General features: G+C 35.4%; 1 protein-coding gene across 11 annotated transcripts in view; it reads left to right on the top strand.

The window, feature by feature from the left end:
* Positions 1-13,008, top strand: part of SLC4A10 (solute carrier family 4 member 10) — a 347,928-nt gene that overhangs the window by 204,084 nt on the left and 130,836 nt on the right. For 5 of the 11 annotated variants that reach the window (XM_060411135.1, XM_060411134.1, XM_060411133.1 and 2 more), the window contains exon 7: positions 4,307-4,398. In XM_060411135.1, the coding sequence (XP_060267118.1) occupies positions 4,307-4,398 (92 nt within the window). Of the gene's footprint in view, positions 1-4,306; positions 4,399-5,383; positions 5,474-13,008 lie in introns of all 11 variants that reach the window. The other 6 variants (XM_042243808.2, XM_027964903.3, XM_042243806.2 and 3 more) reach the window with 3 other exon arrangements.

Below are 13,008 nucleotides of genomic sequence, written 5' to 3'. Positions count from 1 at the left end.
CAAAAACAAACTAATTCTTTTGAGATAATCTCATGTTCCTCCCACACAACTTTATGGTGAGGGAAATGATTCTGCTAGTCTCACAACAGACTTGGTGAAAGATTTTTGTGTAACAAGCAGAGCTTCTATTTTCTAGTTAGAGGTTGCTTGAATTGCTCTCAGTTTCCTCCTGTGCTTGCCCATATCTTTTATGATTTGCCTTGAAAAACTACATGGCATATAATAACTTTTTATTTAACTTATATATAACCCCTACGTGGATATCCAGAGGAAAAAAATGAATTCATGACTCAAAGGAAAATTAATTCAAGCAGTTGTTGATGTGAATACTATGTAATATATACTTTGATATAGATGTATAACAAATACTGGAATTTTGGATTTAAGATGATGAACTCTTTGAATTTGAAAGGTTGGAAAAATAAAAGTACTGGTTTCTTAAGTGTTTACATTTAAATAATCATGAATGGTAGCCATTCCCTTCTCCAAGGGATCTTTCTGACCTAGGGATTGAACCCAGGCCTCCTGCATGGCAGGCACATTATTTACCATCTGAGTCACCAGGGAAACCCAATCATGAACATGTCTCAGCTAATTTTTAGCTAATTCATCAGTTTCTGAATAATTTACCCTAAATATAATAAAGTTTTAAGTTAATAAATGTCTTTTTTTGGATAATCATCTTAATCTCTAAAAGTTATTTAGATATTATAATAATAAATTGATTAAATATTGCAATGACATTTACTTATAGAATATATTAATATGGACAGTGATCAACAGTCCAAGTGAAGGTAATACAAAGAAACAGGCAAAAACATGTATGTTCAAAAACATGGTGGCATATTGATTGGAAAAATTATAATAAAAATAGCATTCATAGAACTTCTACATGTGTATGGGAGAAGGAAATAGCAACCCACTCCGATATTCTTGCCTGGAGAATCCTGTGGACAGGGGAGCCTGGTGGGCTGCTGTCCATAGGGTTGCACAGAGTCAGACATGATTGAAGCGACTTAGCATGCATGCATGCATGCATTGGAGAAGGAGATGGCAACCCACTCCAGTATTCTTGCCTAGAGAATCCCAAGGACAGGGGAGCCTTGTGGGCTGCCCGCCTATGGAGTCGCACAGAGTCGGCCATGACTGAAGTGGCTTAGCAGCAGCAGCAGCAGCTACATGTATATGTGAATGCTAAATCCTAACTCTATACTCTTTCATCCTGGAGTGGGGAAAATCCTAGCAAGTTCTTTGTTATCCTTTTAGGAAACATATTCACTTCTGGCTGAGTATAAAATCCTGTACCTGAAAATTGTATTCTGTGAACTAGTATTGCTTTAGATATGAATGAGAAAATAAGGGATGCTCTTTCAAAACCTAAATTTACTGATTCTTCTTATATATTTGAGTTAATGAGAGTCATTTTGAAGTCTAATCCATCACCTTCTTCTGAAAGGCAGTGATAACTGGAATAAACTAAAGAAATCAGTGTTTAGACAGAAAGATAGTTGATAACAGAATTATAAAAATGATTTAATTTATAAAATTTTCAGTAGTTAAATAGACTGTAGTTCATGTGCACATTTTAGGCAGGTGGTAGGTAGATACAACAAATAAAATTTTAAGCTTTATTTAAAGGCTTCAATTTTTTCAAAATAACCCAAACCAAACCTTGTGTTTAATTTTTCAATAATAATATTATACCTGTGCATTTTTCTGTATCCTGTTACTTTCAGATACTGCCTTAGAGTATATACATGTAATATGTTGTTCCATTTTAACAAATTAACATACACATTAGAAATAAGAATTGGAGTACTCTTTAAACTTTGACGAGATTAAATGTGTTTACTAATATTTGCTAATATTTATTATCTCTGACATATGAGTGATATCAAACTTTTGAGTTGTATTCATATGTCACACACTTATAGTTTTTTTTGCTTTTGTCCCCTGCATTGGCATATGCATTCTATGCACATACTTAGAATCTGGAACTAGTAGGAAAATTATCATCTAATATGTCTCCTGCTAGTTAAATACTCTCTACTGGTTATTATCCATGTCACAAAAACAGTTATAGAAAACATTTTTCAAATCCCTTCCTGATAGTCAACTTTATGAGGTAATATTTTATAAAATGTTTAGAATAAGAATAGCATAGAACAGTAAATCTCAAAATATATTAATGTTTATAAGAGGAAATACAGGGGCCAGTTTTAAACATATCTCATGAGTTAAAGGTAATTTATGAAATAGTCTGCTTTTTGAGTATATATGTGAAAACATAGGCTGTGCAATTTCTTCAAATTTTAAGTTGCAGCATATTTTCTATCCCATGAAATCTCTTTAAAGTTGATGATTTTTTATTAGGGTGACTATTTTTGTGTCTGCTCATTGAGTAAAATAATTGTTCTTCCATGTGGTTTTCTATCACATGAAATAAATTATTATAAGAAAGCAGATATATGTTTATTTAATTTATCCATGCCTTGAATTTCACCATTTAGTTTTATGGAACATTCAGTAAATTTAGGTTTAAATATATCTAATGTTCTAACTCATATGGAGAAATGATGTGAAACTGGTGATTGAAGACATCTGTTAGTAGCACAAATGCATTATGTAAAAGGTTTTTTTTTAAGTATAGTTATTATTTTGAGAATGATAAATGAAATGTCTGCTAATGAACAGTTCACAGTCATAGCTGCACACTGCAGTTGGAAATGGGAGAATGAAAATAACTGATGAAGCTTAAGTCTGTCATCTCTCTAAAATATAATTTTTGGAATTTGTTGTAATCAGAATTGGTATACATGATTTAAGGTGAATTTTCTCTTAAACTCATTTAAAAAATCTTCATCAAATGTGTTGCTTTACTTTGTTTAATGAAATCAGTGAAATATTTAAACTTTAGAAGAACCTTAAGCCCATTACTCTCTGGCAAGATAATAATTTTAAACCATAAAAATTGTACCTATTTTAAAATGACCCCTGCCTGAGAGGCTTAATGTTCAAAAAGCAAAATGATAGTAATATTTGAAAGTAAATTATTAGTGTTTTACATCACACTTGGTAATTTCTAGGTATCAATGAATAAGTGGATTTCAAGAGCGAATTTAAAGAAGTATTGTTTGTATGTGCAGTAGCAGTTTAGAGAACTTCAGTTAAGTGCAGACTGCAGTGATTAGAGATGAGTCTAAAAGTAAACTTTGGATAAAGTTGGGATTTAGGGAGGTAGAGAGAAGAATTAGGCAGAGAGAAATGAGAATATTACCATCTAAGACAGTGGAGAATAAGAGCAGTATTTTGGAGTAACTGAGTAATGGTCATAAAATATGATCAAGGCTGCAAAGCTGGGTTGTTATTACTCATATCACAGTAAAAGTAACAAGTGAGGGTAGGGAGAGGTTAGTGAAAAGAGAGATACATGTGAGATTAAGCAAACATTTATTTTTATAACTGAATTCCTAAATATGAACAGATTTCAGATAATGTGATTGAAATGAATGTTTCATCTTTAGTGAATAATGAAATGTAATTATCCTTCATTAACCATTGTCACATTCTTAGGTGTACTGTCCACTTAACTAATATCATGATCTTTCTTTTAATGGGAAAAAGACTACAAAGTAATTAAGTTGCTAGTTAGTATTAATGGAAAACAAATACAATTCAAATTTATTGATCTTTTGCAGACTAATATCAATATATTTACACAATTGAATAGTGAGAAGCATAATATATACACAGTATTTGTAATATATGAGGTGAAGGTATTTCTAACTGAATCTCTCATATAGAAATTTCCAAAAGCTGTTGTCAAAGAACTTTCTCTCTTTGGTTTGTTTTTCAGATGCAGTAGAAAACTGTAAATATGCTATGTACTTTTCAGATAAATATTTGCTCTTTAAAAAAATTATCTATAAAATTATTCAGTCTGAGTTTAGATCATAAGAGATGTATATATATCATAGTTTTGGATAAAATTTAAAAATCATTGATGTTTCAAGACTGTAATTAGATTAAAATCATTTTTGTAGTTGTTCTTTCTTCTTACAGAGTAACTGTTTAGTTTTAATCTGAGAATGAATTTTCATTTCCTTGACTGAATTCTCCCATTTCTATCTGTAACTGATAAATAAGAATATTTGTATTTCTTGATATCTATTTATATTGACCCTTCATGCTTACGTCACAAATTCATTTAAAAAACCTATGTTAGTTTAGTTTAATTCATATTGCATGCAGTATGTCTAGAATTATGTAAGTAATTGTTTGTATTTTGTAATAACAATCTCTTTAGCAGGCCAGGTTGTTTCTCCTCAGTCTGCACCAGCCTGTGTTGAGAATAAAAATGATGTGAGCAGGGAAAACAGCACAGTTGACTTTAGCAAGGTAAGGTTTTCTCCCTCTCATTTAAGTAATCTGTTAAGTTATTACTAGATATTACCGCCCATTTTAACAGGTGTTGACACAGTTTTTTGCATGCATATATGTTTTGTTTCTTAGCCAAAGCTTGATATTATTATAATGTTAGCGTTTAAGTTCACATGTAATGTTTTGCCTATTCATAAAATCAAATGTGTAGATTTTACACATAGTCTTCAGGTTTCAGCCACTTGGTATGATGCATCTCTTCCAGTAAAAAAGGATAACTGAACTTCACAGGGAATTTAACAGAAGTTTACTGTTTAAAACTTTCACTGGTTTCATTTTTCAAAACCATTTCCCCCTCTATTTGTGGAAAAGTATAACTTAAAGCTTCATTGTTGTGATTAAGAGAAAGGCATTAGTGTTAAGAAACACTAGAACAAAAAAAAAAAAAAAGAAACACTAGAACATATTAAGACTGACAGAATTTTGAATAAAAACATAATAAAGACTGACTCTCTTGAGGGATCCATCTAATTGGAGACAATTCAAATGAAAAATCATTTATTTGAATGTATTCTGTGAAACTAATGTGATTTTGCTCAGGAAATTCCTGATATCCTATATGTGCTATTGTAGGCTGTGGCAAACTAAACAATCATGGAAGAATTTTAATATTGACCAGGGGGAGTCAACAGTTTGCTTTATTGAAGTGGCTGAAACAGCGGTACCTCAGAGTAATTTTTTCTTTTTCCCCATAAAGTCCTTAGCACTGGCAATGTTTCTAACAGTGGGAGGAGATGGGAATGGGAGGCAGTGGATAGGAGGTTGCCTGCATCAAGCTTCTGAAAAGAGTAATAGCGACCAGCCCCTTGTTGCTGTTTCAGAAACCCTCTGCCAAGGCCCAGATTGTCTGGATCTAGCCACGTGCATGCTCTCCCTCTGGTGCCTGGCAGAGTCCCTGTGGGAGCATGGTGTACCAGCTTAAGTCTGTTACTTATGCGTGCAGGGGCTGGGAGGCCAACAAAAGGGGCATACTAGCCCATGTGGGATGAAACAAAGACATGAGAAAGGACCTCCACACCAGCAAGACAGAGAGGTGAGGGCATCCTTGGGCTCTGTTTCGACAGTGGCGCGAAGCTCATCTCACTGTATGGAGGCATGTGATTCAATATTAAGCCAGTTCAAGTGTATTCCATTTCTGCTCCAAAAAATATCTTTTTTAAAGCATTACATCTTCATTCATCTGCAAGTTGGAATAAAATTGTCGCAAATTGCCATACATTTAATTTCTTGATGTTCTTCATTTGAAATAATATCTTAAAAGCAATGACATAAGAAGTTGCTTACTTATTTGTGCAAGCATTAACAGTATAACAAGGGCACAGTGAACATTCTCAAAAACAGTGATAATAAATCACATATTTTCAAATAAATTACCTTTTACCTTTTCTTAAAGGATATAACCCATTGACACAATTTTATATCTCTATATCATTTCGCTTTTAGTTGTCTGACCTATTTTTGCAGCCTTCAAAAATGCTTCAACACATTTGAAAGAAAATGAATATAGCCAATGGGAGACAGTAGTCTTATCTTCAGGTTCCCTAGAACAATTTGAACTATAAAAGAGTGAAAAATAGATTTTCTTTTCTTTAATCCTTTACTTTCTTATTACATTTCAAATCACTGGACCACTCCAGTTTTTAATGGGAAAGTTAAATTTCTAGAGCTCTCTCTGCAGTGCCAACCATCTGTATTTCTTGGTGTCTTGCCCATAGCATGGCACATTGAAAAGAACATGTTTTTTGAGAACAAGTATGGGATCTTAACTCTACAATTTATAAGATACCTGATATTGGAGAAGATCTCTGAACTTCACCTTTGTCACTTGTAAAATAAGAATAATACCTGTTTATAATTTTTTGTGAAGATTAAATGAGAAAATAGAGAAAGACTGTCAGAGTGCTAGGTTTATAGTATTCCTGTTGTTCAGTCCCTGAGTACTGTCTAACTCTTTGCGACCCCCATGGACTGTAACCCACCAGGCTCCTCTGTCCTCTACTATCTCCTGGAGTTTGCTCAGATTCATGTCTATTGAGTCAGTGATACTATCTAACCATCTAATTCTCTGCCAACCCTTTGGGTGTTCAATAAAATGTGGCTGCTACTATTATTGCTGTGTTGTTGTTGATATTAGTGGAAACAGTAGTGCCAAAAGTAAACACTAGAGCAAAATTTAATATGATTTGTTCTCTACTGGATCTTTAGTGTCTTGAACAGTGTCTTGGATGTATGTGTACGATGAATCCTGTGAGGTTCAAGGCAATTTAAACCTTAGGCTCTGTATTTTTTTTTTTCCAGCAAAGTAATACTTCTTACCTTATATTGTGGAAAGGTAGAGAAGTAGGATTTGGCAAGAACAAAAGTGGTACATCATTATGGAAAGACACTTTAGTGCCAGATTTTGCAGATATATGAATTAAGGATTTTTAACCTAGGGATTTCAGATTGGTAGTAAATTTATCAAAGTGAATCAGTTAGTTTACATATTACCTTAAGTATTTTAAGTTTAATACATAGATTCCAAACCCCGGTAGAATTTTGAAATATGAAGGTGAAAAAAAGTCTTTTTTCATTTCATGTTACTTGATCCTATGTTCTATCTACATTCAAACCATGTATCTTTTAACCCTTCCAGTGGTTAGGCCCATCAAACTTACTCATTTAGGAGTGTTTTTTAATATAATCTGAACTGTCAGTTTCTTTTTTTTTTATTATTCCTATAATGCTTTTAAAAAGCAGATATGTTGTGTTTTTAAACTGACATAGAGACTATTTTATTATTTGACTATATATATATGACTATATGACTATTTTATTATTTCCCAAATGTTGATCGGTTCGTTTCAGTTGCTCAGTTGTGTCTCTTTTCAACTCCATGGACTGCAGCACAACAAGCTTCCCTGTCCATCACCAGCTCCAAAATCTTGCTCAAACTCATCTCCCTTGAGTCGGTGATGCCATCCTACCATCTCATCCTCTGTTATCCCCTTTTCCTCCTGCCTTCAGTCTTTCCCAGCATCAGGGTCTTTTCCAAGGAGTCAGCTCTTTGCATCAGGTGGCCAAAGTATTGGAGCTTCAACTTCAGCATCAGTCCTTCCAATGAATATTCAAGACTGATTTCCTTTAGGATGGACTGGTTGGATCTCCTTGCAGTCCAAGGGACTCTCAAGAGCCTTCTGCAGCACCACAGTTCAAAAGCATCAATTCTTCAGTGCTCAGCTTTCTTTATGGTCCAACTCTCACATCCATACATGACTACTGGAAAAACCATAGCTCTGACTAGATGGACCTTTGTTGGCAAAGTAATGTTTCTGCTTTTTAATATGCTGTCTAGGTTGGTCATAGCTTTTCTTCCAAGGGACAAATGTCTTTTAATTTCATGGACTGCAGTCACCATCTGCAGTGATTTTGGAGCCCCTAAAAATAGAGTCTCTCCTGTTTCCATTGTTTCCCCACCTATTTGTCATGAAGTGATGGGGCCAGATGCCATGATCTTAGTTTTCTGAATGTTGAGTTTTAAGCCAACTTTTTCACTCTCCTCTTTCACTTTCATCAAGGCTCTTTAGTTCTTCACATTGTGCCATAAGGGTGTGTTCATCTGCATATCTGAGGTTATTGATATTTTTCCCGCAATCTTGATTTCAGCTTATGCTTCATCCAGCCCGACATTTCACATGATATACTCTGCATATAAGTTAAATAAACAGGGTGACAATATACAACCTTGACATACTCCTTTCCCAATTTGGAACCAGTCTGTTGTTCCATGTCCAGTTCTAACTGTTGCTTCTTGACCTGCATACAGATTTCTCAGGAAGCAGGTAAGGTGTTCTTGTATTCCCATCTCTTAAAGAATTATCCACAGTTTGCTGTGATCCACACAGTCAAAGGCTTTGGCATAGTTAATAAAGCAGAAGTAGATGTTTTTATGGCACTCTCTTGCTTTTTTGATGATCCAACAGATGTTGGCAATTTGATCTCTGGTTCCTCTGCCTTTTCTAAACCCAGATTGAACATCTAGAAGTTCACAGTTAATGTACTGCTGAAGCCATGCTTGGAGAATTTTAAGTATTACTTTGCTAGCATGTGAGATGAGTGCAATTGTGCAGTAGTTTGAGCATTCTTTGGCATTGCCTTTCTTTGGGATTGGAATGAAAACTGACCTTTTCCAGTCCTGTGACCACTGTTGAGTTTTCCAAATTTGCTGGCATATTGAGTGAAGCACTTTCACAGCATCAATTTTCAGGATTTGAAATAGCTCAACTGGAATTCCATCACCTCCACTAGCTTTGTTCATAGTAATGCTTCCTAAGGCCCACTTGACTTTTCATTCCAGGATATCTGGCTCAAGGTAAGTGATCACATCATCATGGTTATCTGGGTCATGAAGATCTTTATTTGTATGGTTCTTCTGTGTATTCTTGCCACCTCTTCTTAATATCATCTGCTTCTGTTAGGTCCATACCATTTCTGTCCTTTATTGAACCCATCTTCGCATGAAATGTTCCCTTGGTATCTCTAATTTTCTTGAAGAGATCTCCACTCTTTCCCATTTTATTGTTTTGCTCTATTTCTTTACATTGATCACTGAGGAAAGCTTTCTTATCTCTCCTTGCTATTCTTTGGAACTGTGCATTCAAATGGGTATATCTTTCCTTTTCTTCTTTGCCTTTCTCTTCTCTTCCTTTCTCAGCTATTTCTAAGGCCTCCTCAGACAAGCATTTTGCCTTTTTGCATTTCTTCTTCTTGTGGATGGCCTTGATCACTACCTCCTATACAATGTCACGAACCTCTGTCCATAGTTCTTCAGGCACTGTTGTCTATCAGATATAATTCCTTGAATGTATTTGTCACTTCCACTGTGTAATCATAAAGGATTTGATTTAGGTCATCCCTGAATGGTCTAGTGGTTTTCCCTGCTTTCTTCAGTTTAAGTCTGAATTTGTTAATAGGGAGTTCATGATCTTACTGTGGCTCATATCAAATGTTGATGGCTTCTTTTAATTTCAAGTGACTTAAAGGAACTGCCACATTATTTTCTATGTAGAAGGAACTCACTTCATCATCAGTCTTTAACGTATGAAATATGAAGAGTTGTTGCATTATAAAATCCTAGAATTCTAGGAAACCTTAAAAATCTCATTGAGAAGGGGAGAAAACTGAATCCCAGATTAAGAGAGCTAATAGAGATCACTCGCTGGTTACTGTTACAAGACCATGTCTCCCCAGGGAATTTCTGTTCATTTTCCTGTACATTCTACAATGGGCTTGAGACTTAAACTTTCTCCCTAAAGACTCATGTGTATTTCCTTCACATCTTAGTGTGTAGCTTGTCCAGAAACTTCTGGTTCCGCCCTTATCTTTGGTCTAACCTTGTTCCCCAGAGATAGAACTGTTTCTCATTCACAACTTAAGTGCCAAATAACCAGAATAAAGCATGTTTTCCTTCCTAGCATAAAGGTCTGGAGACCCCAGGTGCATAAGTACAGATCCATAAGAGTATATAGCTTGGTTTCTTCAAGATTCTCTTCAGAGGACTAGAAAATTCCAGGATTTCTTTATTTCATATTTGCCACCTCATGCGAAGAGTTGACTCATTGGAAAAGACTCTGATGCTGGGAGGGATTGGGGGCAGGAGGAGAAGGGGACGACCCAGGATGAGATGGCTTGATGGCATCACTGACTCAATGGACGTGAGTCTGAGTGAACTCTGGGAGTTGGTGATGGACAGGGAGGCCTGGCATGCTGCAATTCATGGGGTCGCAAAGAGTCGGACATGACTGAGCGACTGAACTGAACTGAACTGAGGACTGTCTTAGGGATATAGGTCAACCTAATTCCTCAGAGCTATTTTTGATATTTGTAGTTTTATAAAAAGTTAAACTGTGTTCCTTAAATGTGACCTTTTGTTGTATTAAAAGTTAGATTGCCAAATAAGGTTCTTTATGAATTGTACGTTAACATAAAAATAAAAATATAGGGCTATCCCAGGAATAAAGTATAATTGTATAATATAATAAAATAAGTAGATAATATATATCTATTACCCCCAAATACATGATTAGTCCAAGAATAATAAGTACTATAATGTAGAGCAGGCTTCCCTAATAGGTCAGTTGGTAAAGAATCCGCCTGCAATGCAGGAGATCCCAGTTTGATTCCAAAGTTGGGAAGACTCGCTGGAGAAGGAATAGTCTACCCACTCCAGTATTCTTGGGCTTCCCTTGTGGCTGGCTGGTAGAGAATCTGCCTGCAATGCACGAGACCTGGGTTTGATCCCTGGGTTGGGAAGATCCCCTGGGGAAAGGAAAAGCTACCCACTCCAGTATTCTGGCCTGGAGAATAGTATTATACTATATATATTAGTATATAGTATAGTATTATACTATATATAGCATACAGTATTACAATAATATAATGGGTCTTTTGATATATGTTATTTAACTATAATTTGTTACATTTTAAGTCAGAATAAATTTCCTAATCCTGAAATTAAATTCTAAATATTTTAGTGGATTTTCTAAGTAACGGGTATCAATCAGTGATATATCAAGTATTATATAATGCAAAAAAAAATTAAGGACCATGTATTTTCTTTCATAAAACTAAGCTACTTTAGCATACTAGGTTGGAGAAAGCAATGGCACCCCACTCCAGTACCCTAGCCTGGAAAATCCCATGGACGGAGGAGCCTGGTAGGCTGCAGTCCATGGGGTCACTAAGAGTTGGACACGACTGAACGACTTCCCTTTCACTTTTAACTTTTCATGCATTGGAAAAGGAAATGGCAACCCACCCCAGTGTTCTTGCCTGGAGAGTCCCAGGGACAGAGGAGCCTGGTGGGCTGCCGCCTATGGGGTCACACAGAGTCGGACACGACTGAAGCGACTTAGCAGCAGCAGCAGCATACTAGGTGGGCTTCCCAGGTGGCGCTAGTGGTAAAGAACCCGCCTGTAATACAGGAGACACAAGAGATGCACGTTGGGTCCCTGGGTTGGGAAGATCCCCTGGAGGAGGGCATGTCAACCCACTCCACTATTCTTGCCTGGAGAATCCCATGGGTGGAGGAGCCTGGCGGGCTACAGGCCATAGGGTCACACAGAGTCAGACATGACTGAAGCAACTTAGCACACATGCACACAGCATACTAGGTACTCCTTGATTTAATTAAAGTAAATCTTAAAGCAGTCATGTGTGTAGTTGTCTCGTGCCTGAGGCACAGACATCAATAGTTAAGGTTATGGCATATGTCAGGAGATATTGAATAAAGGAATTACACAGTCTTCCAGGTTGAACTCAAACTTCTCACTAGAGTTATGACAGATATTACCAACATGACTCCTATTTGCTTACCAGTTGTAGATTTTCTTAAAAAGCTATTTTCTCTTTGTTCCAGTGTATTAATATCATATTTCTATTGGGGGAAAAAGCTTAATAGTTTATTTTACTTTTTTAGGCTGTGAAAGACTTGTGGAGATTTAATATGTTTTTCTCACAGAGCTAATAGTGTATAGGTATTACAAGTTTACAAATTTATATTTGGAAATATATTTATAGGTTAAAATTTTTGAAATTTATAATATTCATCAAATTTTATAGGCAGTTTTGCTTTGTTAAATCTTTTTCTTTAAAATAGAACATTACTTCTATTTGATATTTTAGTGGCATACTAGATTATTTTTATATTTAATCCTATGATAAAATAAATATTTCATATAATAGGTTTTATGTTTTGAGGCACCTTTATCTCACAGAAAATTAAGTAGTTATAAACCTCCTATACAAGTGTGCTGAGGTCTTGATTTCAGAAAGCAGCAAATTTAATATAGTCACTATAGTCTGGCTATGGACTTCCTAAGTTATTCCTCCTAAAAGTGTAAAATTTTTTTTCATTTTAAACTGCTTGAAAAAAATTCTAAAATCATTAAACAGAGGGAGTATCTGGCCCCCCCAAAGTCTTGTTGACCTCAAGTATTTGTCAGAGCTCTTTTCTCTCCCCGTCTCTCTCTTCTTTCTCCTCTTATTTTTCCTCTCTTCGTTTCCGCTTCCTCCTCATCTTCTCATCTCCCTCCCTCTCCTTCTTTCTCCTTCTCTTTCTTTTCCTTCTCTCTGCCTCACTCTCTCCTATTCCCACTTTGGTCTTTAGTCTCCATTTCATTAGGAGCATAGAAAGAATTATTACAGCAATCGTTATTACCTACCAATAGGTTTCCATTGAAAGCAACTCAATGAATTAGAAATAAGAAATAGGTTTTGTAAAAGTGACTTTAAAAATCACTGCTTCGTTTTCACTGAGGCTCTCTATATGAGAATTGATAGTTATTCTTTGAATATTGTACATTCATTTTCAGACTTCACCCTTTAAGCATTTGTTTTTATTAAGGATGGGTTTGTTTTGTGTGCATTCATTTCAGTCATAGACATCTCATATCAGAAATTCAACTGTGGCTCTTCACTGACTCCAAATGTTAATGTTTTTATTCTTGTTTCCTCTACTCTGCCATATCTAAATACTCTGATGAGAAATTAAATTTGAAGATTAATCAGGACAAGTATAAAATGTGAAGG

This window comes from Ovis aries, chromosome 2, assembly GCF_016772045.2.
Source record: "Ovis aries strain OAR_USU_Benz2616 breed Rambouillet chromosome 2, ARS-UI_Ramb_v3.0, whole genome shotgun sequence".
NCBI classification, from domain to species: domain Eukaryota; kingdom Metazoa; phylum Chordata; class Mammalia; order Artiodactyla; family Bovidae; genus Ovis; species Ovis aries.
Note: the sequence above shows the minus strand (reverse complement) of the source record. Positions and strands in the feature narration are given on the sequence as shown.